Genomic DNA, 25024 nt, shown 5'->3' with positions numbered 1-25024 from the left:
CTTATTTTTGGTTTCTTAAGTGCTACCTGCTTTGTGTACCCAGGGAGGTTACCCTTCTATTACCAAGTTCAGTTCAGGAAGCTAATTTGACCCATGGGGCTCATGTGGATCTTCCAGGGACCTTCCCCCTTGACTGATTTTCAGTGCAGACTCCTGGAAGTTGCCCTGAGGAATATTTGGAATAAATTCTCTAGAATCAGTTCTGTTAGCACAAGAAGAACGCTACAAGATTGCAAAATTAGTAGTAAGTCTGCTGTGAGACAAATAGATTGGTAGCTGGGTGCTTCCCCATGCCTTGAGGTGCATGGCCAAGGAGAGCCTGCACAGCATCCTAATCATCACTGCACCAAGTATTGTGCATTAAATGACACCCATTCCATTCACACATCCCATCCACATGTTGTCTCTGTTGACTGCCCTTGCCTCAGGCTATGTCAGTAGGGTGCCAAGTGATCATCAAACCTTACACTTCTGATTTAGGGACACATGGTCTTCAAGTTGCAGACCTGAAGACCTTTTACTCGCTTAGCAGCTATTCTTGATCCTACAGCTAAGGGCTTTGTAACTCTGGAACCCAGTCAATTGGGTCAGATAGAAAGTTACTGATCTTGAAAGATTACGAGCATTAGAATTCATTCCTGTGCCTAAGTCTAAATTCATGTGTGAGATACTCAAAGCCCTAAATATGTTCACTCTTCATCTTCAGTTCAAACTCAGTGTTGTACCAAAGATTATTGAAGTGGAAGAAAAAATGGAAATAAGCATCCTAGGATGAAAAATAATACAAATTGAAAGGAGATGAAAAACATTAATCAGACTAAGCCTAAGAAATTCAGGAATATAGTCTCTTAGATATTTATTGTAATCTTCAAGAAATAAAACAAGATAAACTCAAAGAACAAAAACCACTTTCTATACAGAATTCACATACAAACTGAATACCTAATAGAGCACATACCATTTTTACACAATTAATTTCAATAAAGATAATTAAAACTTCACAATGTGAATACACTTCATAGCTTTAAACCCACACAAGAGCTCCTGTGGACACATGAAGAGTCACAATATTTGCTATGCAGCAGTAGTTTTCCACTAAATGTCAGTCACTATATGAAAGCGTTAAGCTGTTTTCAATATTTTCTTAAGAAGAGTTCCACAGTGCAGTCACTGAGAAGGAGCCAAAAGTGCCTGGTTCCAAAGGAAGATCTTCATCTGTGCATTTCTAGTGCCCTTTATGGGAAACATGGAGCTACAGAAAAATCTCGGGGTACACATCTGCCAGGCAGCATTAGGCTGGACAATCTCTCATGGTTTGCTGCACTGGCAAATGTCTAAATCAACTGCTGTAATGTGGCATTAAAGCAATTTGCATATTGTGGCTTGAGCTGCTCAGCACAGAGGAATGTGATGATACAACAGCTTGTCTTCCTCATGGAGAACAAAAGGTAGGGAGCTAAACTGGGATAATTTGAGTGGTTTCAAAGGGCCAGTTTGGCTGTCTTAAGAAAAACAATGATCTATAGCTGATAGCTTTGTCTCTCTTCCATTCAAAGGAAAAATAACTGCGGACTTTCCCACTTATTTTCCTGGCACAATCTCCTCACTACCTTATTCTTTCCGGAATTATGTTTGACCTCTTCAATGGAGCCCTCTCTGACTCTTCCAGTTCTTACAGGTCCCCCATTCTCTGTGCTCCTATACCCTGACATAACCTAGCATTTAGATTATACCTGGACTTTTTTTCCCTTGTTCTCATTAGGGGCAGGAGCCATACCTCTTCCATGTTTGATTCCCACAGCACTGAGCATATGGAGTTCAATAACTATGTGACAACTAACTAAACATTCAACCACACCCTTAAATTATCACTCTAATGTTGGCTACCTGCTTCCATTTTTTAAAAAATTTGGCACAAGGTTGTCACTAATCTCCCTATTCTACCCACCTTCACTTGACTTCTTCAGTGGGTTTTGAGAGCTAAGAACAAATTTCAGTCTATCACAGTTACATTCAGGCCACATATCACCCACATAGACCAAATCCATTTAATATGATTGGCACATCCTCACATGTCAATCTCCAGCCAAGCACCATAGAGAGAACTGAAGGCTTTATATGATGAACACATGGCCATGGTCATCTAGAACCAACTGTCATCAATTTTAGTGAATATGTCATAACTTGTTTTTCTTCCTAAAGGTTTCATGACTTATCCACTAATTGAATGAAAAGGCAAAGCACAATATTAAAATGAATGCTTTGCCTTAAAAAGAGAAATGGCAAATAGGAGTTTAAGATGGTTATTCTACTTTAAAATTCACATACATAAACATTTATAGCTTTTAGTTATCCAGCAACTAGGCTTAAATTCTTGATTTTGCATTTCAGTGAAGTTCCAGGCCACCAATTAGCATTAAACAAGGGAGTTTGAGGATGAATATATGAGTTTATGATGGCATTACGAAGTATTCAAGGATTCTGATTTGTTCCTCTTATATCACCAGTGTGGACAATTGAGAATTGAAAGTGAATACAACATTAGCTACAACCTAAAAATACATTGGTATTTTAGAATTCCCAGGGTTGACAGTGTTGAATTTGTAAATAAAACACAAGTTTGAGTAACAATAAAATATACATACAAATACAGAGTGAACATTTTTAGTAGACATGTCATGTGATCAACTTTTCTGAGAAGAAAAAACATGACTTTTCCTAACGCACATAGTTTTTCTTAGGTATCTAAATTACTTGCTTAAAAGTAAAATGCACACTTTTTGTGACAAAGAAAATTTGAGTTATAGAAGGAGATGCTTTTATAAAATAAATGAACAGCCATTCTGACTTGACAATAAAATCCACAATTCTAAAAGACAAAATTGACACGTATTTCCAGATACTAAATGTTTGGTTTTATAAGAAAAAAGTATTTTGAAGTAGGCACAGAGGGATTTTACATGACACCAATAAGATATTTACTGTATAAATTGCACCACTAGACAAATACAGCTACGAGAAAATCATTTGAATAAGTCACACAGCTATCAAAGCATCTCACACATTCATTATAATTCACTCTTTCATACTAGTTTATATACACTGAGTGAGTCATTAAATATTGCACTTATTGGCCCATGAACCCTCAATTCTGAGGTGTTGAGAATAGAAAACAAATCTATTTTTATAACATATTTCATGCAACATTTAAGACATTTCAGTTCTACAAACACCATTAAATAGTTGTACATTTGGACAGTCCAACGGTATCACATCACGTCTGACATTAACAATATATTAACAGGAATTACAGGACAGTTTTCCTTCAGCACATATCCTAGGGATAATGAGACAATGCATGGAAAGCCATCATATTGATACAGCAAACAATACCCAAACTTTACTTTTACAAGAAGTATGGAACCACTTGACAGATGTAAGTCATGCTCACGTCCCTGAAAAGGCAGGTGTCTGAGTGGCTCATGTACCATCTGTGTCTGTAAGAACAGCATTCACGAACCTAAGCAATACCTAGCTCCAAATAACATGAATGCAAAATAATTTGCATCAAGAAATAAAGCCACAGCCAACTCTCACTTGTCCACGATGAAGGAAATATGAACACAGGTGAATGAAATACACAGGTAACCCCAAACCTCATTTCAGCAAGTAATGACTGTTTGAAACTCCACCAGTAATGGTTGCTGATGGGAAGTAAATGGTGAAATTTGAGTCTCATTTTCTATTCTTGGTCCTGTCATTCCATGAGGATAGCATTTTGAAAAACTGCAGTAATTTAAAAGAAAGTCAGAAAGTAAAAGAGAACTGCAAATAGTTCAATTTGTCCACCAGCTAGATGGTCTGATCTTAACACTAGAGCTCTGAGTGAGGTTTTAAAATAACTCATTTCTGTTATATAGAATGTTTGCGAAATGTATTTCCTCTCCACTCTCTCTGTTTAGAGGAAATTAATTACACGCACAGACTAATCAAACCAAATTGGTGTGAAGAACCGATTTTATGGACCTTATAAGTAAGATGTGAGTTATAGCTGGAACATAGTAAAAGCTCCCTTTTCCCTAGCACTGAGAAAGCACCATAGATGGAATTTTCCCTTCTTAAAAAAAAAAAAGTATCAGTGTTTACCCGATACCTTTGTATCAGGCGAGTGAGCCTGTGAGTGATTGTTGAGAAGGGCAGCACTGTGTGTGTAATCTAAGAGCAAATATTTCAGTGTATCAAAGGGAAATACTATTTGACTGGAGTGTCAAGCATTTCTGTAAATGTTTTTAAGAAAAAAATTATTTGTGAAATACCAGTAACAATAGGTAGATATGTTTTAGATAAATCCCCCAACTTGTTTTTTCGCTGTTTGGGGGTACTATATTTCTACAACCTAGAGCCCTTTAGACATAGTGCAGTGCAGGGGTAAAGGCTTTTTTATTGTGGTCATAAACTTCATCTTTTACTTGATTTGATCCAGTAAATTCTATGATATAAAACAGGTTTATGTCTTTAATTGACTTTGGTCAAAAATTCATCTAAAATATGAAGAACTCCCAAAAGCTGGCTCACAGGTTCAACATATGAGAAAGACTTCACCATTTTACAGGCAAACTACTAAAGCGAAGGTAGTCAACGCACACAGGCAGAGTTGAGCAGAGCTGTAGAGGTTGCATTTTCCAGGGAGTGACAGAAAGGCCACATGGTTGTAGTTGCTCATATGGCACCCGGACAGCACACTAAGTGACTATACGCGCAAAGGAACAGAGTTCCGGGTTCTCGTCATGCAAACTGTAATTGTGAGAGAAAGCGTTCTTCAGATGGACAGGCCAGCTCTGAAGTAAGCCACACCAAAAATACCTGATTGAGCATTCCAGTAGTACTATGAAGATTATTAACAAACACACAGTAACTTTTTGGTCTAGAAGGGTTTTAGTTATGACTTTTTTATAAATAAGATTCATATCACAGTTTTTCACATGCAGGTGCTACCTCAGCTTGCTACAGCTTGGTAGTTTGGATAGGCTTTTGATATAGTCCCACAAATGCCACACTGTTAACTAAAAGATCACATAAGGTACACCCTCAACCATGCACTAAGATACATGTTGGATAAAGCACATCACAATGAACCACTGATTATGGATTACCATGCTCTAAAACTAATGTTGCTTCATGGAAGTTCAGTTAATAGTGGAATGTATTTAACTTTTAAAAGAGAAGAAGAAGGTTGTATATACCCGAAAGTCTATCATCAGCATAGATGTATTTAAAATTGAAAGTTTAAATTGGTTCCTTAAAAAATAACCAGTGTACTAAACAAAAGGCCTATAATTGATAGGATTTAAGTAGGTGAAATATGTATTTGTTTACTGAGTGTATTGATGTCTTGTATAATTTGGGTTGTAACTTTGTAGATTTTGTTTGTTATCACAATGCCACAACTTTCTGCTACAACTGAAGGCATCGTCATAGTTTTCTTTCCAAGTAAAATCTTAGCACTTAGTTACCACGCAGCAAAAAAAAAAAAAAAATACTGAACTTCAAGTGACTGTAAGGAGGAACTAGAAGAACCTCCTAGCTTTCACAATCATTAGAAGTTCATCAAGGCAGTTGAAGCTGTTCACTGGGGGCAGCAACAATGAACTGATTCATTGTCCTGAAGCAATTTCTCTTATGAGCGTGTAGAAGTAATGCTAACATTCAAACTGCCATCTTAGGATGCTTCGTGCACCTTCTATTTCCATCCCTATCTCCAAAAACTGAAATGCTGATTCACTCTGAGGATGGCTATTTAAGCGAAATAATTTTCAGTCCAATTTTTCAGTTGCATTAGGAAAAGAAAGGAAGGTACCAACACCAAAGCTCTTGGAAGAATCTATTTGGTACAGTTAAGGTTTATTCCTAAAGGTATTTAGAGGAGTGAAAGTGGTCAGGTAATGAGTAGCAAAGGAAAATAAATTCATACTTAAAACACTAATTTAATTGCATCCAAGACAAGAGATAAATGTGTATGACTTACAAACTACCAGGAGTATGTACTTTTTAAAATGTCTTGTTCTTTTAAATATAAATTTAGTTAGGCCATTGATAAAAATGACCTACATTTAGTTATGTATTTAGACTATTGATAGATGACGGTTTAGAGTGTGTGTGTGTGTGTGTGTGTGTTGGCCAAAAGGCTGAAAAACCTTGGAATAATAGTGTTATAATTTATAAGTAACATAGCTCAGTGTCAATGAAAGCTCACTTAGTTAACCTTGGGTTGGTCCCACCATTTACCAAATTTGATGTTAAAACCCAGATATTTTTATGCAATTACAGCAGGAACGTAAGTGTTCTTTCTCTTGAGCTCTGTGACTGTTTCTCTGGAAACCTCTCATTGAATTATTTGGAATGGAAATCCTAGCAGGGTGGGAGTTTCAGAACTGAGAATCAATGAAAAAGGCTTCACTTCCATTGAGGTTTAGAAATTAGAAAGTATCAGATGTTTCTTGGCAATGACACTTAGGCTATTGTTGCATGCCTCTCCCCTGACTGGCTAAAATGTTTCCACTTCGGGATGTTTGACACTGTGTAAGTGGGAGCTTGGCTTAGGGCTTCCCCATCTAAGGGCCAATTAATTTCAACAGCAATCAGTTCTTCAGGGAAGGGGTTTTCCTCTGAGCAAAACTCAGCTCTTTCACTTTTAAATACTGTCTCATTTTGCTTTTCATTTTACCACAATACACACATCAAGGTCCTTCTGAAAAAGCCATCAAAATATTCTTTTTAAGCTTTTTACATCTATTTATATTTGTGGGTTGAGGGCTGCAAAGGTGGATGGGAAGGGATTCCTGCTTTATTAGTTCCTTTTAGATTGTACAAGTGAGCTTAATAGCTGTATCGTTTAACACGGCCACATTCTGGCCCAAGTTACAGAAATATTATAACATTGTGCAAACAGACTACTGCTGCAAACAAATCTGTTTTTATGCCCCCTGCTTCTTTCTCTCCCTTCACTGTAATTCCTGTGATTTTGAAGTTGGTTGCTCCATTAAAAGCTAATAAAACATTAATGTTTTCTTGTCTTTACTATGCTAAGGCTTGCTTTGCAGGGCGCCAAAGTAGAAATGTACTACTGATTAGTGGATCTTCAACTAGGAAGGTGAGAAATAACATGGAAATGCTTAAAGCATTCCAAATGCTCTCTCCCCTAATTTCCAACTTTTAACTTACTAATGTGTGCCACCTAGTTCTGTGACTTGTAAGGATTTATTCTCCGGAGACATCTCTAGATATATGCCTGTTTCACTTGTATTCAATACTTTTCTGGGAAACCTCTCTATTTTTGAAAAGAGGAAAAAATTTCTTTGACATAAACACCAAAAAAGAGAAATTTCACTTAATGAAATTATCCTTCCAAATCCACCAAATAATCCCTGCTGCCTTCCTAAATCTTAGCTGTAAATAATGCTGGATAGTGATCCAGAGGCGAAGTTTCCCTGTTGCTCTGTACAGCTGATAGGATTTGTTGTTTTCTCTTTATTCATATAGGTTCTTTAGGAATTTGTGATACAAAATTAGAATGTTCCAATGGTTTCCTCCCTCTTTTAAATTGCTAGGGACCCTAAATATTTCTGAAATTGAAACACTACAGTTATAGAATGTTTCCTGTGTAACTTAAGCATTCATGTAATAGGAATATGCTTTAGAATTTATGAACATCTGGACTTAAAAAGATGACTATAGATTAAAATTTCCCTTTTTCTTGGGATCCTTTTAAATCTGATTTAAATAGCATCTAAACAGGTAAAAGAACTTAGCTGAAGTTTGAGAAGATGGCCGTGTTTGAGGAGGCAAGTCTACATCCTATGGAAAGAGAAGCCCTAACAAACTTCAACAAAAGCTCTAGTTCAAGAGTGGTGATGGTTCCAGAAAGTGATGGTGGTAGTGGTGTGCATTATGGGGGTTGGGGAAGGCAAGTCATTGAAAACTAAGGGAGCTTGGACCTTGGAATTCCATAGCTACTCATACTCTTTTTGGTTACAATGCTTGTTGCATAACTGGCATTCAGTACATCTCAATCTGTTCAATGATGCCAAATATTCACAGAGTTGGGTAGGATCAGTGGGAAAAAAGTCCTGGGTAGTTATTTGCTTATTTAAACATGTAAACAAAGATTATTGTTAAATAGCCCCAGTCAGGTTGTATTAATGACTTAGGAACATTGCAAGGACCTTAAAAACAACATTTCAATATCTTTATAGGTCAATTATCTCCTCAGTTATTAATAACAGTGAAATAAAGACACAGTTCCCAACAGTAAACTGACCAGACTCATGACAGCATCCCTAATCATGAAAAACTTCCATTTGATTTTCAACTAAGAGTAAAGCAAATGAAGTCTTGTGACATCTTCTCCTGTGTGCGCGCGTGTGTGTGTGCGCGCACACGCGCGCACACACACACAGACACACACACACACAGAGCAATTCCTTGGTCATCATTCCTACAAGTGAATAGCATAATTTGAATCAATGGGACAAAAGCCAGTTGTAGCGAAATTATAGTCTGATGTCCCAGAAGTAGTCTGAGAACAAATTTGAAACAAAAAGAGCCTAGCAGACAAATAAATAACAAGTCACATGCAGGTACCAGATGTTTATAGATGGATAGTCCTTACAAACTTAAGATCACATATTTGCCACATATTAAACAGGAGATCTCCCAAGAATTGAATGCATGTATGAACCATTGACATCAAATTATTCCTTCAAATAATTATTAGGCAGTATAAATGAAGGCTAACAGACCATTTACAAATGCTGTTTCGTGGAGCTGCCTGTGTGCATGGGGACACTAGCAGGCACAGTTGGGCTGCGGTGGAGGAGGGGTTTCCTTGAGTCTTGTGTTCTGCTTTGCAGCAGTGATGGCAGGATCAGTCTCCAAACTCTCTGACATTTTGTCGCAGATGATATCCACAAGGCGCTCAAATGTCTGCTTGACATTAATGTTATCCTTGGCACTTGTTTCAAAAAACTCAAAACCTGGAAGAAACACACAGAAACACAACTTGGTTATTTCACATTTCTGAAATTAAATGGGACTTGATTATGGCTTTCAGTGGTGATGAGGTGATGGTGAGACATCAGTGGGTGGTGGGTTTGGGGTAGGTAAGAGATTAGAGGTGGGCAGGAGGTACCATTTAAGCAAATGTTACCATCTCTTACTCCATTAACCATGAACAAAAGAGTTATAAAGTGGAATTGGTGATGTTCACATTTTATTTTTCTCTCTTGATTCATTTGCATTATCAGCATGACTGAATAGATTAAAAATATTCATTGCAAGAGTTAGTAATGACAACAGTAAGAATCCTCAACACCAAATCTATCTTTAAGAATCTTCAACACCAAATCTATCTTTTCCATCCCTTCCCTCAACCCCTAGTCCACCATGTAGACTCTTGCAATCTTTTCGTGGCATCATTTGGCATTTTATTCTGTTTTTATTTCCAGATTCTACCAAAATTTGTAATTTTAATTTTTTAAATCAATTTAAAGCTCTGAAGCCTTGGTGTGCTTGTTCTGCTGTAAAAGGGAATACCAAGCTCCAATATAATCCTGCTCTAACTTTTCCATTTCTGCCCTGCTGCTGCCTAACAATGGGTCTGAGAGTGGCCTTCTAGTAAATTTTCAGTATCTAAAAGGACACAAGATGGCACTGAAGAGTCATAAGATTTACCTTAAACCTGCTTCAGCCTCCTTCAGAAAATTTTTGAGCAGTGTTATTCCAACGGCCCTCCAGGGCTTTGTATACCTCTGCACCTATCAGCTGGGTGATAACAGATGCTTTTCCATAGCGTCTGTTATCTATCAGCAGCAATGTCTTTACCAACATCTGGGAAAGGGCACTTGGTAAATTTCAAATGAGCTGCCAGAGATTGTTAAGAAGGTACAAAGTGCAGCAACAATTTCACACATTCACCTATGTGCCACTGTACCTGGGCAGAAGCAGCCTTAGTGTGCTGCTCTGTACACAGTCTTATCACTCTATTGTTTGTATTCACATTCCACTGGCTGAGCTTGCCAGTCAGTTGCCATGACAACCTCCCCACTAGGCCAGCCAGAGATTGCTCTGGTCCATTCAGGGGACATTGATTTAGAATGTGTTGGGCTGAACATAGAAAGGCTTTTCTAATCCATTCTGAATTTTACACCCTATAAATCCTTCTGGTTACATCTGGCCCTATCTCAGAGGAGCCACATGGATTCAAAATGATTAAATCATGTGATTTCATCCCAAGTCCTGGGGCCAAAGGAAAAAGAACAGACTAATATTTTGCATCCATGTCAAAATCCCTCAAATAACCTAGAAATACTTATTTTCTTAAATAGTATTGAAGCTAGACAACAAAACGCAATTGTCGTGAGATAAAATCTCCAACTTAGTCGTTATACTATTTGGTTCAATGACTACATCTGAGCTTGAATTTCACTAGCTACTCTCTTGTTGAAATCCACATGAATAACTACAGGATTGGGGCTGAAGAACATCAGTAGAGTCCAGGTTCTATAAAATAGAGGTGGATATTTCAAACCATTGTGGCTTATATTTTTCTTTCCTTTTGTCTCTCTGGACAATGTTTATATGGTTCTCTTATAGTCTACATTTAAAAAATCTACAGATAAGGCCATCTGGTGTTAACAGAGCTCTCTTTTCTAATGTTTATACAGTCTTTAGAGCTAGATCATTCAACTTCCAGTAATTCAATCCAGATTTGGGTAAAGGCAAGTATGGATCTAAGCAAGATCCTTGTTGCTAAGATATCAGAAGTATTGGTATCCTTGTGGTGATTTTCCCAGACCTAATGGGAGGATGCTTTATGTCATAAGATATCAAGAACCCACTGAAGAATTCAAAATCTCTGAATGAGGCTTTGAAAAAAAAAATTCAATAATTTGGTACAAAGGTCTCATTTACAAGTTCAATTTTTTCATCTCTTTTGCTAACACTTCTTGTACTTATCAGTATGATTTGGGAAGTCACTGAGCTTGAATGGTATCATAAAAGATTTAGCCATTATGAAAAGATGATAATCTGCACAAGACATTGTCAAATGTGACTCCTTTAGCCTGGGTATCTCAACACCCTATCATCATATTGGTATACAATTTGAGGTTAGTAAAATGATCTTTGATCTCAGAAGCCAACATGCTCTCAGCTTCTCAACCTTAACTGGAACCCTAAGATTATGTGGCTATTAAAGAGACAGTGTGCCAGAAATAATGGCACCCATTTATTCAGCATGCTGAGAAGGCAACATCATGACATGGTGAGAGACAGATTATCAGTCAAAAGATGTGGGATCTAGCCCCACTTACCAACACTTCTAGCTTTGGGACCATGAACAAGTCACTTTTTAAAAAATCCTTACTTTCTTTATTTATGACATTTGCCTTACTTACAGGGTTATCATGAAGCTAAAATGAGAAGAGATAGGCATAAGTGCCAAGCAAACTAGAAAATGGTATGATAACAACAATAGCAATAATAAACTAACATTTGTTGAGTGATTACTATATAATAGGTACTATTCAAAGCATTTTATACATTTTAACTCATTTTATCCATTAGTAGGTGCCATTATTTCCAATTTACTGATGAAATAGAGGAGGAAAATGGCTCTGTAATTTGCTCAAGTATTTCCTTGCTCAGCTAGTAACTGGCAAAGCTGGAACATGAACTACTAACTTGTACACTCTCCTGCTTCTCCAGATACACTGAAAAAGTAAGCTACAATTTTGTTTTGGCTAAATGGTAAGTCCTATGTTAATTAACAATCACAATATACCATAAACTTTCATCAAGTTAAATAATCAGAAAATAATTAACTAGATTTAACACTGCCAGTAAACCAAATGAAACAATCTTTCTTGGTGATTCCAAAAGTACTCTGATACCTCATACTGCTTAAGATTCATCAAGATGATCATCGTGACAGCTGTATATCTACACAGAATTCTAGATTTATAGATATAAAAGGTTATGGAGGCTGGGTGCAGTGGCTCATGCCTGTAATCCCAGCACTTTTGGGGACTGAGGTGGGTGGATCACCAAGGTCAGGAGTTCGAGACCAGCCTAGCCAACATGGTGAAACCCTGCCTCTACTAAAAATACAAAAATTAGCCAGGCATTGTGGCACATGCCTGTAGTCCCAGCTACTCAGGAGGTTGAGGCAGGAGAGTCGCTTGAACCTGAGAGGTGGAGGTTGCAGTGAGCTGAGATTGCACCACGGGCACTCCAGCCTGGGTGACAGAGCGAGACTCCGTCTCAAATACATAAATCAATCAATCAATCAATCAATCAATCAATAAATAAATAAAGATTCTGGAAGTTAAAGTGCCTCTCATTGACCAGATATGCTGGGATCTCTTGTTATAGGTTTGTCATAAAATAAGATATTCAGGATAGAAATCAATATCATTAGTATTTTAGCATGTAGTAGTTTAGATTTGGGGTACAAGGATTTAGTTTAGGATTGGGGTACAAGTGAGGCTTGATTTTCTATCCAAGCAAATCCGTCTTTTCATTCAATCATCTGCGTATGACGACATTCATGCCCAAAACTGTGTGTGCCCGTGGGTGCTTAAAGCTTATGGCCTAAGTTATAATCACTAACCCAACCACTACAGCCTTTGTTCTTCACTAACTCAGATTTTTTGGCTGTTATTTCCCAGTATCTCTGTATTTTGAGATCAGTTCTCAGTATTCTGAGCTTGTTCTCAGAGATCTTTAATCTCCCATTCATATACACCAATATCAGTGGGAGGCTGGGTCAATGATGCTTCAGAAACAGAGTCATATAACTTTGAAGATCACATCCAATCTACTGGGTAGAAGAGTGTTTTTCAACAAGATCAAATAAGTAGCCCAAGGTCACACAGCAAGCCGATTGTGAAGTCTGACAAAAACCTGTTAAATAGGTTACCGATTTAGCTTACAGCCTTGAACACCTGTCTTTCAGACGACATCATCCAGAATTAGTATTTTCAGCTCATGTAGGTTTCTTCATCAGCAAATCAATGAAGTCTTTCACTTAACTGTAGAAACTATGATCATTCTTTCTCATGCTTCCCTTAACAAAGCCTTTATAATCTCTCTGGCAGAAGCAGGAGGCACTGTTCCTGAGATGCATGAGTTTTACACCATGGTCCGGCACATCTCTGTTGTTGGCTTCCTCATGCCTAATCCTGAAAGGGTCACACCTGCCCTTTCCAAAAACCACTACAGGTACAGCGGGACACTAATCCCTTCAGGTTCACCTGACATTAGGGACCAAATAAAAGCTTGGAAAGGTTTTGTTTGATAAAACATGTTAGCTATGCTGAGGAAAGAGGAGCAGAAGCACAAAGCCAACCTGTGTTCTCTTCATGGTGGACACTGAAAGAGCAAGCAGGGACAGGCAGTGTAAGCCAGACTTCGCTCTAGTGCCAAAGGCTGTGATCCTTCACCCTGACTTCATAGGATTGGAGGTTCATCCTGATTAGAATCACCTAAAGTATGGGCTGGGTGTCATGGCTCATGCCTGTAATGCCAGCACTTTGGGAGGCCAAGGTGGGAGGATTGCTTGACCTCAGGAGTTCCAGACCAACCTGGGCTACATAGCGAGACCGCACCTCTACAAAATATACAAAGTTTAGCTGAGTGTGGTGCCACATTCCTGTAATCCCAGCTACTTGGGAGGCTGAAGTGGGAGGACCGCTGAGCCTGGGAGGTCAAGGCTGCAGTGAGCAGTGTTCACATCACTGCACTCCAGCCTAGGTGACAGAGCAAATCACCTGAAGTGCTTAAAAGTTTCTGAACTCCACTCTACACATACTGAACAATGGGAATCAAGAGGGGTGTATGGGGCTTCAGAATACGCATTTTTAACAGGCTGCTTGGGAGGTTTCCTATGCACATGTAAGGTTAAGATTGACCCTCCTCTGTACACCCATGTTCATAGCAGCATTATTCACAATAGCCAAAAGGTAGAACTAATCGAAGTGCCTATCAACCTATGAATGGATAAACAAATGTGTTATACACAAACAATGGAGTATTATTCAATTTTAAAAGAAAGAAAACTTTCACTCATGTTATAACGTGAATGAACCTTGAGGACATTATGCTAAGTGTAATAAGCCAGTCACAAAAAGACAAATACTGATTCATGCTACAACATGGATGAACTGTGAAAATAGTATTCTAAGTGAAAAAAGCCTGACATAAAGGACCATATCTTATATGAGACCATTTCATAAGAAAATGCCCAGAATAGGTAAATCTATAAGACAGGAAGTAGATTAGTGGCTTCCTAGGCTGAGGTAGAGAGTGAGGGAAAAGGCAGAGTGAATGCTGATGGGCAGAGGGCTTCTTTCTGGGGTTATGAAAATATCACAAAATCGACTGTGATGAAGGTGGCACAGTCCTGTGAACATATCAAAAACCACTGAATTGTACACTTTAAATGGGTGAATTTTATGGTATATTAATTATATCTCAATAAAACTCTCTCTCTCTATATATATATATGTATGTATTTATATAGTAAGGATCACTGTCCTAAACGAACGAGAATGTATGTTGCCCTTAGAGATTTTTCTGAGAAATTTATGACCGACTGGGGAAACTATTCCAGTGAATGGCAGAATCCCCTACCACAAAATGGTTCCCATGCTCAACAAGAACGCTTCTTACACGTCTTTAAATCTAATCCTTTTTCTCTGGTCTCAGTGGAGATGAAAGAGCAGCTATTTTACTTTTTTTTATTTTTTAATTTAATTTTATTTATTTTTTTCTTTTTTATTATACTTTAAGTTCTAGGTTACATGGGCACAATGTGCAGGTTTGCTACATATGTATACAGGTGCCATGTTGGTGTGCTGCACCCATTAACTCGTCATTTACATTAGGTATATCTCCTAATGCTATCCGTCCCCCCTTCCCCCACCCTACAAGAGGCCCTGGTGTGTGATGTTCCTCTTCCTGTTTCCAAGTGTTCTCATTGTTCAATTCCCACCTATGAGTGAGAACATGAGGTGTTTGGCTTTCTGCTCTTGTGATACTTGGCTGAAAATGATGGTTTCCAGCTGCATCCATGTCACTACAAAGGACATGAACTCATCCTTTTTTATGGCTGCATAGTATTCCATGGTGTATATGTGCCACATTTTCTTAATCCAGTCTGTCATTGATGAACATTTGGGTTGATTCCAAGTCTTTGCTATTGTGAATAGTGCCGCAATAAACATATGTGTGTGTGTGTCTTTATAGCAGCATGATTTATAATCCTTTGGGTATATACCTAGTAATGGGATGGCTGGGTCAAATGGTATTGCTAGATCTAGATCCTTGAGGAATCGCCACACTGTCTTCCACAATGGTTGAACTAGTTTACAGTCCCACCAACAGTGTAAAAGTGTTCCTATTTCTCCACATCCTCTCCAGCACCTGTTGTTTCCTGACTTTTTAATGATTGCCATTCTAACTGGTATGAGATGGTATCTCTGTTGTTTCGATTTGCATTTCTCCGATGGCTGGTGATGATGAGCATTTTTTCATGTGTCTGTTGGCTGCATAAATGTCTTCTTTTGAGAAGTGTCTGTTCATATCCTTTACCCACTTTTTGACGGGTTGTTTGTTTTTTTCTTGTAAATTTTTTTGAGTTCTTCATAGGTTCTGGATATTAACCCTTTGTCAGATAAGTAGATTGCAAAAATTTTCTCCCATTCTGTAGGTTGCCTGTTCACTCCGATGGAAGTTTCTTTTGCCGTGCAGAAGCTCTTTAGTTTAATTAGATCCCATTTGTCAATTTTGGCTTCTGTTGCCATTGCTTTTGTTGTTTTAGACATGAAGTCCTTGCCCATGCCTATGTCCTGAATGGTATTGCCTAGGTTTTCTTCTAGGGTTTTAATGGTTTTCGGTCTAACATTTAAGTCTCTAATCCATCTTGAATTAATTTTTGTATAAGGTGTAAGGAAGAGATTCAGTTTCAGATTTCTACTTACGGTTAGCCAGTTTTCCCAGCACCATTTATTAAATAGGGAATCCTTTCCCCATTTCTTGTTTTTGTCAGGTTTGTCAAAGATCAGATGGTTGTAGATGTGTGGTATTATTTCTGAGGGCTCTGTTCTGTTCCATTGGTCTGTATCTCTGTTTTGGTACCAGTACTATGCTGTTTTGGTTAATGTAGCCTTGTAGTATAGTTTGAAGTCAGGTAGCGTGATGCCTCCAGCTTTGTTCTTTTGACTTAAGACTGTCTTGGCAATGCGGGGTCTTTTTTGGTTCCATATGAAGTTTAAAGTAGTTTTTCCCAATTCTTTGAAGAAAGTCATTGGTAGCTTAATGGGGATGGCATGGACTCTATAAATTACTTTGGGCAGTATGGCCATTTTCATGATATTGATTCTTCATATCCATGAGCACGGAATGTTCTTCCATTTGTTTGTGTCCCCTTTTATTTCCTTGAGAAGTGGTTTGTAATTCTCCTTGAAGAGGTCCTTCCCATTCCTTGTAAGTTGGATTCCTAGGTATTTTATTCTCTTTGAAACAATTGTGAATGGGAGTTCACTCATGATTTGGCTCTCTGTTTGTCTGTTAATGGTGTATAAGAATGCTAGTGACTTTTGCACATTGATTTTGTATCCTGAGACTGTGCTGAAGTTGCTTATCAGCTTAAGGAGATTTTGGGCTGAGATGACGGGGTTTTCTAAATATACCATCATGTCATCTGCAAACAGGGACAATTTGACTTCCTCTTTTCCTAATTGAATACCCTTGATTTCTTTCTCTTGCCTGATTGCCCTGGCCAGAACTTCCAACACTATGTTGAATAGGAGTAGTGAGAGAGGGCATCCCTGTCTTGTGCCAGTTTTCAAGGGAAATGCTCCAGTTTTTGCCCATTCAGTATGATATTGGCTGTGGGTTTGCCATTAATAGCTCTTATTATTTTGAGATACGTTCGATCAATACTGAATTTATTGAGAGTTTTTATCATGAAGTGCTGTTGAATTTTGTTGAAGGCCTTTTCTGCATCTATTGAGATAATCATGTGGTTTTTGTCTTTGGTTCTGTTTATATGCTGGATTACATTTATTGATTTGCGTATGTTGAACCAGCCTTGCACCCCAGGGATGAAGTCCACTTGATCATGGTGGATAAGCTTTTTGATGTGCTGCTGCATTCAGTTTGCCAGTATTTTATTGAGGATTTTTGCATCGATGTTCATCAGGGATATTGGTCTAAAATTCTCTTTTTTTTGTTGTGTCTCTTCCAGGTTTTGGCATCAGGATGATGTTGGCCTCATAAAATGAGTTAGGGAGGATTCCCTCTTTTTCTATTGATTGGAATAATGTCAGAAGGAATGGTACCAGCTCCTCCTTGTACCTCTGGTAGAATTCGGTTATGAATCCATCTGGTCCTGGACTTTTTTTGGTTGGTAGGCTCTTAATTATTGCCTCAATTTCAGAGCCTGTTATTGGTCTATTCAGGGATACAACTTCTTCCTGGTTTAGTCTTGGGAGAGTGTATGTGTCCAGGAATTTATCCATTTCTTCTAGGTTTTTTAGTTTATTTGCATAGAGGTGTTTATAGTATTCTTTGATGGTAGTTTGTATTTCTGTGGGGTCGGTGGTGATATCCCCTTTATCATTTTTTATTGCATCTATTTGATTATTCTCTTCTTCTTTATTAGTCTTGCTAGCAGTCTGTCAATTTTGTTGATCTTTAAAAAAAAAAAACAGCTCCTGGATTCATTGATTTTTTTGGAGGGTTTTTTGTGTCTCTATCTCCTTCAGTTCTGCTCTGATCTTAGTTATTTCTTGCCTTCTGCTAGCTTTTGAATGTGTTTGCCCTTGCTTCTCTAGTTCTTTTAATTGTGATGTTAGGGTGTCAATTTTAGATATTTCCTGCTTTCTCTTGTGGGCATTTAGTGCTATAAATTTCCCTCTACACACTGCTTTAAATGTGTCCCAGAGATTCTGGTATGTTGTATCTTTGTTCTCATTGGTTTCAAAGAACATCTTTACTTCTGCCTTCATTTCGTTATGTACCCAGTAGTCATTCAGGAGCAGGTTGTTCAGTTTCCATGTAGTTGAGTGGTTTTGATTGAGTTTCTTAATCCTGAGTTCTAGTTTGATTGCACTGTGGTCTGAGAGACAGTTTGTTATAATTTCTGTTCTTGTACATTTGCTGAGGAGTGCTTTACTTCCAACTATGTGGTCAATTTTGGAATAAGTGCGATGTGGTGCTGAGAAGCCTATATATTCTGTTGATTTGAGGTGGAGAGTTCTGTAGATGTCTATTAGGTCTTCTTGGTGCAGAGCTGAGTTCGATTCCTGGATATCCTTGTTAACTTTCTGTCTCATTGATCTGTCTAATGTTGACAGTGGGGTGTTAAAGTCTTCCATTATTATTGTGTGGGAGTCTAAGTCTCTTTGTAAGTCTCTAAGGAGTTGCTTTATGAATCTAGGTGCTCCTTTATTGGGTGTATATGTATTTAGGATAGTTAGCTCTTCTTGCTGAATTGACCCCTTTACCATTATGCAATGGCCTTCTTTGTCTCTTTTGATCTTTGTTGGTTTAAAGTCTGTTTTATCAGAGACTAGGATTGCAACCCTTGCCTTTTTTTGTTTTCCATTTGCTTGGTAGATCTTCCTCCATCCCTTTATTTTGAGCCTATGTGTGTCTCTGCACGTGAGATGGGTCTCCTGGATACAGCAAATTGATGGGTCTTGACTCTTTATCCAATTTGCCAGCCTGTGTCTTTTAATTGGAGCATTTAGTCCATTTACATTTAAGGTTAATATTGTTATGTGTGAACTTGATCCTGTCATTATGATGTTAGCTGGTTATTTTGCTCATTAGTTGATGCAGTTTCTTCCTGGCATTGATGGTCTTTACATTTTGGCATGTTTTGCAGTGGCTGGTACCAGTTGTTCCTTTCCATGTTTAGTGCTTCCTTTAGGAGCTCTTGTAAGGCAGGCCTGGTGGTGACAAAATCTCACAGCATTTGCTTGTCTGTAAAGCATTGTATTTCTCCTTCACTTATGATGCTTAGTTTGGCTGGATATGAAATTCTGGGTTGAAAATTCTTTTCTTTACGAATGTTGAATATTGGCCCCCACTATCTTCTGGCCTGTAGAGTTTCTGCTGAGAGATCCACTGTTAGTCTGATGGGTTTCCCTTTGTGGGTAACCCGATCTTTCTCTCTGGCTGCACTTAACATTTTTTCCTTCATTTCAACTTTGGTGAATCTGAGAATTATGTGTCTTGGAGTTGCTCTTCTCGAGGAATATCTCTGTGGTGCTCTCTGTATTTCCTGAATCTCAATGTTGGCCTGCCTTACTAGGTTGGGAAAGTTCTCCTGGATAATATCCTGCAGAGTGTTTTCCAACTTGGTTCCATTCTCCCCATCACTTTCAGGTACACCAATCAGATTTGGTCTTTTCACATAGGCTCATACTTCTTGGAGGCTTTGTTCATTTCTTTTTACTCTTTTTTCTCTAAACTTCTCTTCTCACTTCATTTCATTCATTTGATCTTCAATCACTGATACCCTTTCTTCCAGTTGATCAAGTCGGTTATTGAAGCTTGTGCATTTGTCACATAGTTCTCGTGTCATGGTTTTCATCTCTATCAGGTTGTTTAAGGACTTCTCTATATTGGTTATTCTAGTTAGCAATTAGTCAAATCTTTTTTCAAGGTTTTTAGTTTCTTTGCGCTGGGTTTGTAATTCCTCCTTTAGCTCAGAGAAATTTGATTGCCTGAAGCCTTCTTCTCTCAACTCGTCAAAAGTCATTTTCCGTCTAAATTTGCTCCATTGTTGGCGAGGAGTTGCATTCCTTTGGAGTGGGAGAGGTGCTCTGATTTTTAGAATATCCAGCTTTTCTGTACTGCTTTTTCCACATCTTTGTGGTTTTATCTACCTTTGGTCTTTGATGATGGTGACATACAGATGGGGTTTTGGTGTGGATGTCCTTTCTGTTTGTTAGTTTTCCTTCTAACAGTCAGGACCCTCAGCTGCAAGTCTGTTGAAGTTTGCTTGAGGTCCACTCCAGACCCTGCTGCCTGGATATCAGCAGCGTAGGCTGCAGAAGAGTGAATACTGCTGAACAGCAAATGTTGCTGTCTGATCGTTCCTCTGGAAGCTTCGTCTCAGAGGTGTACCCAGCCGTGTGAGGTATGAGGTGTCAGTCTGCCCCTAGTGGGGGATGTCTCCCAGTTAGGCTACTCAGAGCCTTGAGTCTGAGTAGACAGTCTGTCCGTTCTTGAGCAGACAGTCTGTCCGTTCTCAGATCTCAAACTCCGTGCTGAGAAAATCACTACTCTCTTCAAAGCTGTCAGACATGGACATTTACATCTGCAGAGGTTTCTGCTGCCTTTTGTTTGGCTATGCCCTGTCCCCAGAGGTGGAGTCTACAGAGGCAGGCAGGCCTCCTTGAGCTGTGGTGGGCTTCACCCAGTTTGAGCTTCCCGGCTGCTTTGTTTACCTACTTAAGCCTCAGCAATGGTGGGTGCCCCTCCCCCAGGCTCGCTGCTGCCTTGCAGTTAGGTCTCAGACTGCTGTGCTAGCAATGAGGCTGCATGGTGGTGTGACCCTACGATCCAGGTGAGGGATATAATCTCCTAGTGTGCCGTTTGCTAAGACCCTTGGTAAAGCGTAGTATTAGGGTGGGAGTAACCCGATTTTCCAGTTGTTGTGTGTCATGGTTTCCTTTGGCTAGGAAAGGGAATTCCCTTCCCCCTTGCACTTTCTGGGTGAGGCAATGCCTCACCCTGCTTCAGCTCTCGCTTGGTGGGCTGCACCCACTGTCCTGTACCCACTGTCCGACATGCCCCAGTGAGATCAACCCGGTACCTCAGTTGGAAATGCAGAAATTACCCGTCTTCTGTGTCACTCACTCTGGGAGCTGGAGGCTGGAGCTGTTCCTATTCGGCCATCTTGGCATGGATCTGAGCAGCTGTTTTTCAAGAAAGGTATTCTAATACCTTCCAGTGCATGTGAAGAACATGAACCCACACTTCCCAGCTGTGGCGCAGGCCTGATTTGCCGACATTCTTCTGTCCACTTTGCTCTCAGGAGGTCCTTAGAGCAAAGGAAGCCTCAGAGAAGGCTGGGGCCTTTTCACATTGATACCCACAGGGCAGCAAGCAGGGCCTTAGACCATAAGTGTGCTGCTCACTGAGGTGGCAGGCTCCAGGATGTCACTCTGGCACTTGAAGAGTACTGCAACGTCAGAACACCCCAAGGGACTCTGTTCCACATGTGACTGCACTGTGTTAATGGTAATAATCACAATTACAGTATTGTACACTTAATGACCTCTCTCCGCCCCTTTCTCCAGTGCATTACAACAATCTTATAGGAAACACTTGATTCATTTCATCCCATCAATAGCTACACCATATTGTGAAATGCCGTTTGTTTTTATGAGATGTTCTGAGGCACTTGCTCTTTTTTTAACCCCAGGGAAACTAACACCACTTCGGGCACTCTGATCTTTTAAACTTTACTTTGAAGGAAAAATCACAACTGATATATATTTTTTTTCTGTAGAGAGGAAATAGTTACTAAAATCACATTGCAATAAATCATTTTTATCTCCAATTGTTAAAAATCTGTGATTTGTTCTTAAGTTTCTGAGAAAATCTTCTTTTTGGCCAGGCACGGTGGCTCAAGCCTGTAATCCCAGCACTTTGGGAGGCCAAGACGGGCGGATCACGAGGTCAGGAGATCGAGACCATCCTGGCTAACCCGGTGAAACCCCGTCTCTACTAAAAAATACAAAAAACTAGCTGGGCGAGGCGGCGGGTGCCTGTAGTCCCAGCTACTCGGGAGGCTGAGGCAGGAGAATGGCGTAAACCCGGGAGGCGGAGCTTGCAGTGAGCTGAGATCCAGCCACTGCACTCCAGCCTGGGTGACAGAGTGAGACTCTGTCTCAAAAAAAAAAAAAAAAAAAAGAAAGAAAAAAAAAGAAAATCTTCTTTTTCCAGATTCTAGTTACAGTTACGTCTTATCTCCCTTTTCCTATGGAATTGGATGGGCCAGAGCTGCAAGGAAAGGTCATTCTACTACCGGGTGGGTGATATTTGAGCCAGAAGTAGGGATTGCTGAGCAGCAGGACAAACTGGCATATTAGCTTGTCCTCTACTGGGCCCCAGCCTAGAGACAGGCTTTAGGAAGAGAAGTGGGAAGTAAGGCTTTTGATCAATTTGCCTGAAGAAGGGCCAAAATTGCAGACCAAAGCTGTAGAAAAGCAAGAACAGGAGCTCAGCCAAAGGCTAGTGCTACTAAAAATCATGGTATTTCAGCCCCTGAGTCCGTGTCTTTAGCCAGGCATGACCAGATGGTAGCTTTTTCCTGCCTCTGTTAGAATTCTGAAACTATGCACTGGTCAGTCTATGGCCTTAACAAATCCTAGTCCATAATATAAGAAGATGGACATTAGGGATGTACAAAGGTTAATCACCATGATCTAATTCCAGAACATTGTCATCACCCCCCAAAAAAAACTTTGTATCCAAAAGCAATCACTCCTCATTCCTTGACCACCTCCATACTATGTGTGTTTTGCTCCCCAATTAGAATGTACATTCCATAGTGCTTCTCCATATCTCTAGAGATAGTAACATAGTGCCCAGCATGAGCAAGTGCCAGTAGATGTTGGCTAATTAAAGGATTTTTTTTAACTTTTGAAATTTTTGTGGATATATAGTAAGTGTACGTATTTATAGGGTTAATTAAAGAACAGATTTCTGTTAATTGGCTGGGAGAAGCAGTGGGGTAAATGGGGAAATAGAGAGAGAGGGAATCACTTTTTCTTTGTTTTTAGTTATGAAGTGATTAAACCAGTGAACAATTCTGTCAGCCACATTATTTTTAGATGGAGTTTACCAAGCATGGAATTTCACAAAATATCGTTTTGGTTTTGCCCTGTGGGAAATTTATGATATAAAACAAATTAAACCAGCCCTATTCACTCACAAGGAAAGACATATTTCTGAAAAAATTTGAAGAAATGCAAGATTGTTACACTTCAACACCTGAACCAAGAACTATTAAAGTGCTGAGAAGTCGATGTTCTGTCATATTGGTTTTAATACAGAGATAAGGATCATTTATGTTTGGCAGAGTGGCTGCTTATATGCAAAGAGTACTAAGTGTTTTAAAAGAGTTTTTTTCTCTGAAATGGGTTAAATATATCCTTTGTAACTTCTTAACATTTCAATAGGCTTTCAATGATACAGGAGACAATTTCCAGTTCAGTCTATTTATGAACTGTCAACAAAAAACATTGATAACTTCTGTCTGTTTAGGATTTTCAGGTTACGATAACATATGCATTATCAATCAGCAAGTTATTTTTGCTGTGAAGGATGCATATGAAATAGAGCAAATAGTGTAACACATTTTTAATTACTAGTGCCCAAACGAATGAAATTTCATTGTGATATCAAAGGATATGGAATCTTAAATGTAACTAACATTTATTAAGTATATACTATATGCACATACTATGCTAGGCATTTTTGCATTTGTAATCCTGTAACCAGCCCCATGAAGTAGGTGCCTTTACAAGGCTCATTTTACAGTTGCAAAAATGGTTGAGTTATACACTTGGTAAACCAGGACAAAATCTAAAATCTGACTCTAAAGTCCACACTTTTAATTCTTTGTACGTCCCTAACGTCCATCTTCTTATATTTTGGCAGTGTTTCACTCAAACATCATAGAGTAATAGCTGTTGGCTTCATTTACAAGTTCTTGGGGTTTCTTATCCTTTCTAATATGTACTAATGTCTGCCAATTCTTAAAATCAAGAAATTCTTCTCAAAGTCTATATCTAGCTCCTTTCAATAGTAACACAGCCTAGACACAGAACACTACGTGAAGCATCATAAAAATAATTTTACTTTATACAGTGACAAATTCTGAAAGTTGTAATTATATCATCCCTTGTCTTGATGAAGCTTGAATATGGAAAAGGAACTCTCTCCAGAAGCAGCTGGCTTTTTCACTGAACTCTCAAGGCAGAGGATGAGATGATGATGAATCCTTCTTAGGATGGCTACTTCCTTGTCAAATAAAGCCAAGCCGTGCAAATGCCAGTTAAGTAAAGTTAAAGGTAAAATAGAATAGGGCATAGTACCTAGATTTAGTGGAGAAAACTATTCTAATGGCTTTCAGGGATGAAGTATCATGGGTTAGTCTGTACACAGCTGAAGGCAGGTGCCTACAGGCATCAAAGAGAGTATATCTTTGGGATTTGGGATTGAGACAAGAAAAAGTCATCCACTGAGAATAAAGTTATTAAGTAAGTGCCACAAAGTGCATGAGATTAGCCATCTGCAGAAGGAAGTCACTCCAAGACAGGATGAACAAACAATTTTCTGGTGAGAACAGCACACTTCTCAAAATCCATCAAGGGACTAGAGTGTCTCCCAAATTTCTCAGATGGAGGGTAAGACTTCTCTTTTATCAGTTGTCTAATGAATGATAAAATTTCAAGGTAAAACCATCAAAAGAAAATGGAGTTGGTTTCTGTGAAGTCAAGAAAAAAGAGAGTCAAGGATTGAGAGTATTTACTGCCCAGTATGGTCAAGGGGGAAATGAGAGGGTGCCTGCACTGACCTGGGTGAGTATACAGGTTTACCTGCTCTGTATCACAATAAAGAGCATTGTAGTCACTCAATGGTATCCCTTAATGTCACATGCCTGGCACATAGTGAGAGCTCAATAGGATAAGAAATACATGAGTAGAAAAGGACCAAGGCAAGGAACAGACAGCTACAATTTGACTGGAGTGTCAAAGGAGAATGCTAAGTGCAGCAAGAGACTGCAGGCACACCTAGGGTGATTTGAAATCCAGGAGGCCTGTGTAGAAGCATCCAATCTCCGCAGACTTTTCTCTCCAAACTGGATCAGATATGCCTGGAGTTAGGGAGGACTTTCCACTGAAGAGAAAAGGTAAAATGATCCCCACCATCCCCCCAC

At 39.1% G+C, this 25024-nt stretch overlaps 1 protein-coding gene across 2 annotated transcripts in view; it reads right to left on the bottom strand.

Annotated features, from left to right (window-relative positions):
* Nucleotides 1-831: 831 nt before the first annotated feature.
* The window catches only part of RAB3C (RAB3C, member RAS oncogene family), a 293347-nt gene continuing 269154 nt past the window's right edge, over nucleotides 832-25024 (bottom strand). For both annotated transcript variants that reach the window (XM_009208455.3, XM_003899700.5), the window contains exon 5: nucleotides 832-9032. In XM_009208455.3, the coding sequence (XP_009206719.1) occupies nucleotides 8845-9032 (188 nt within the window). In that variant the 3' untranslated portion in view covers nucleotides 832-8844. The remainder of the gene's footprint in view (nucleotides 9033-25024) is intronic.

Source organism: Papio anubis, chromosome 5 (genome assembly GCF_008728515.1).
Source record: "Papio anubis isolate 15944 chromosome 5, Panubis1.0, whole genome shotgun sequence".
NCBI classification, from domain to species: domain Eukaryota; kingdom Metazoa; phylum Chordata; class Mammalia; order Primates; family Cercopithecidae; genus Papio; species Papio anubis.
The sequence above is the reverse complement of the archived record's forward strand: the minus strand, read 5'-3'. Positions and strand labels throughout refer to the sequence as shown.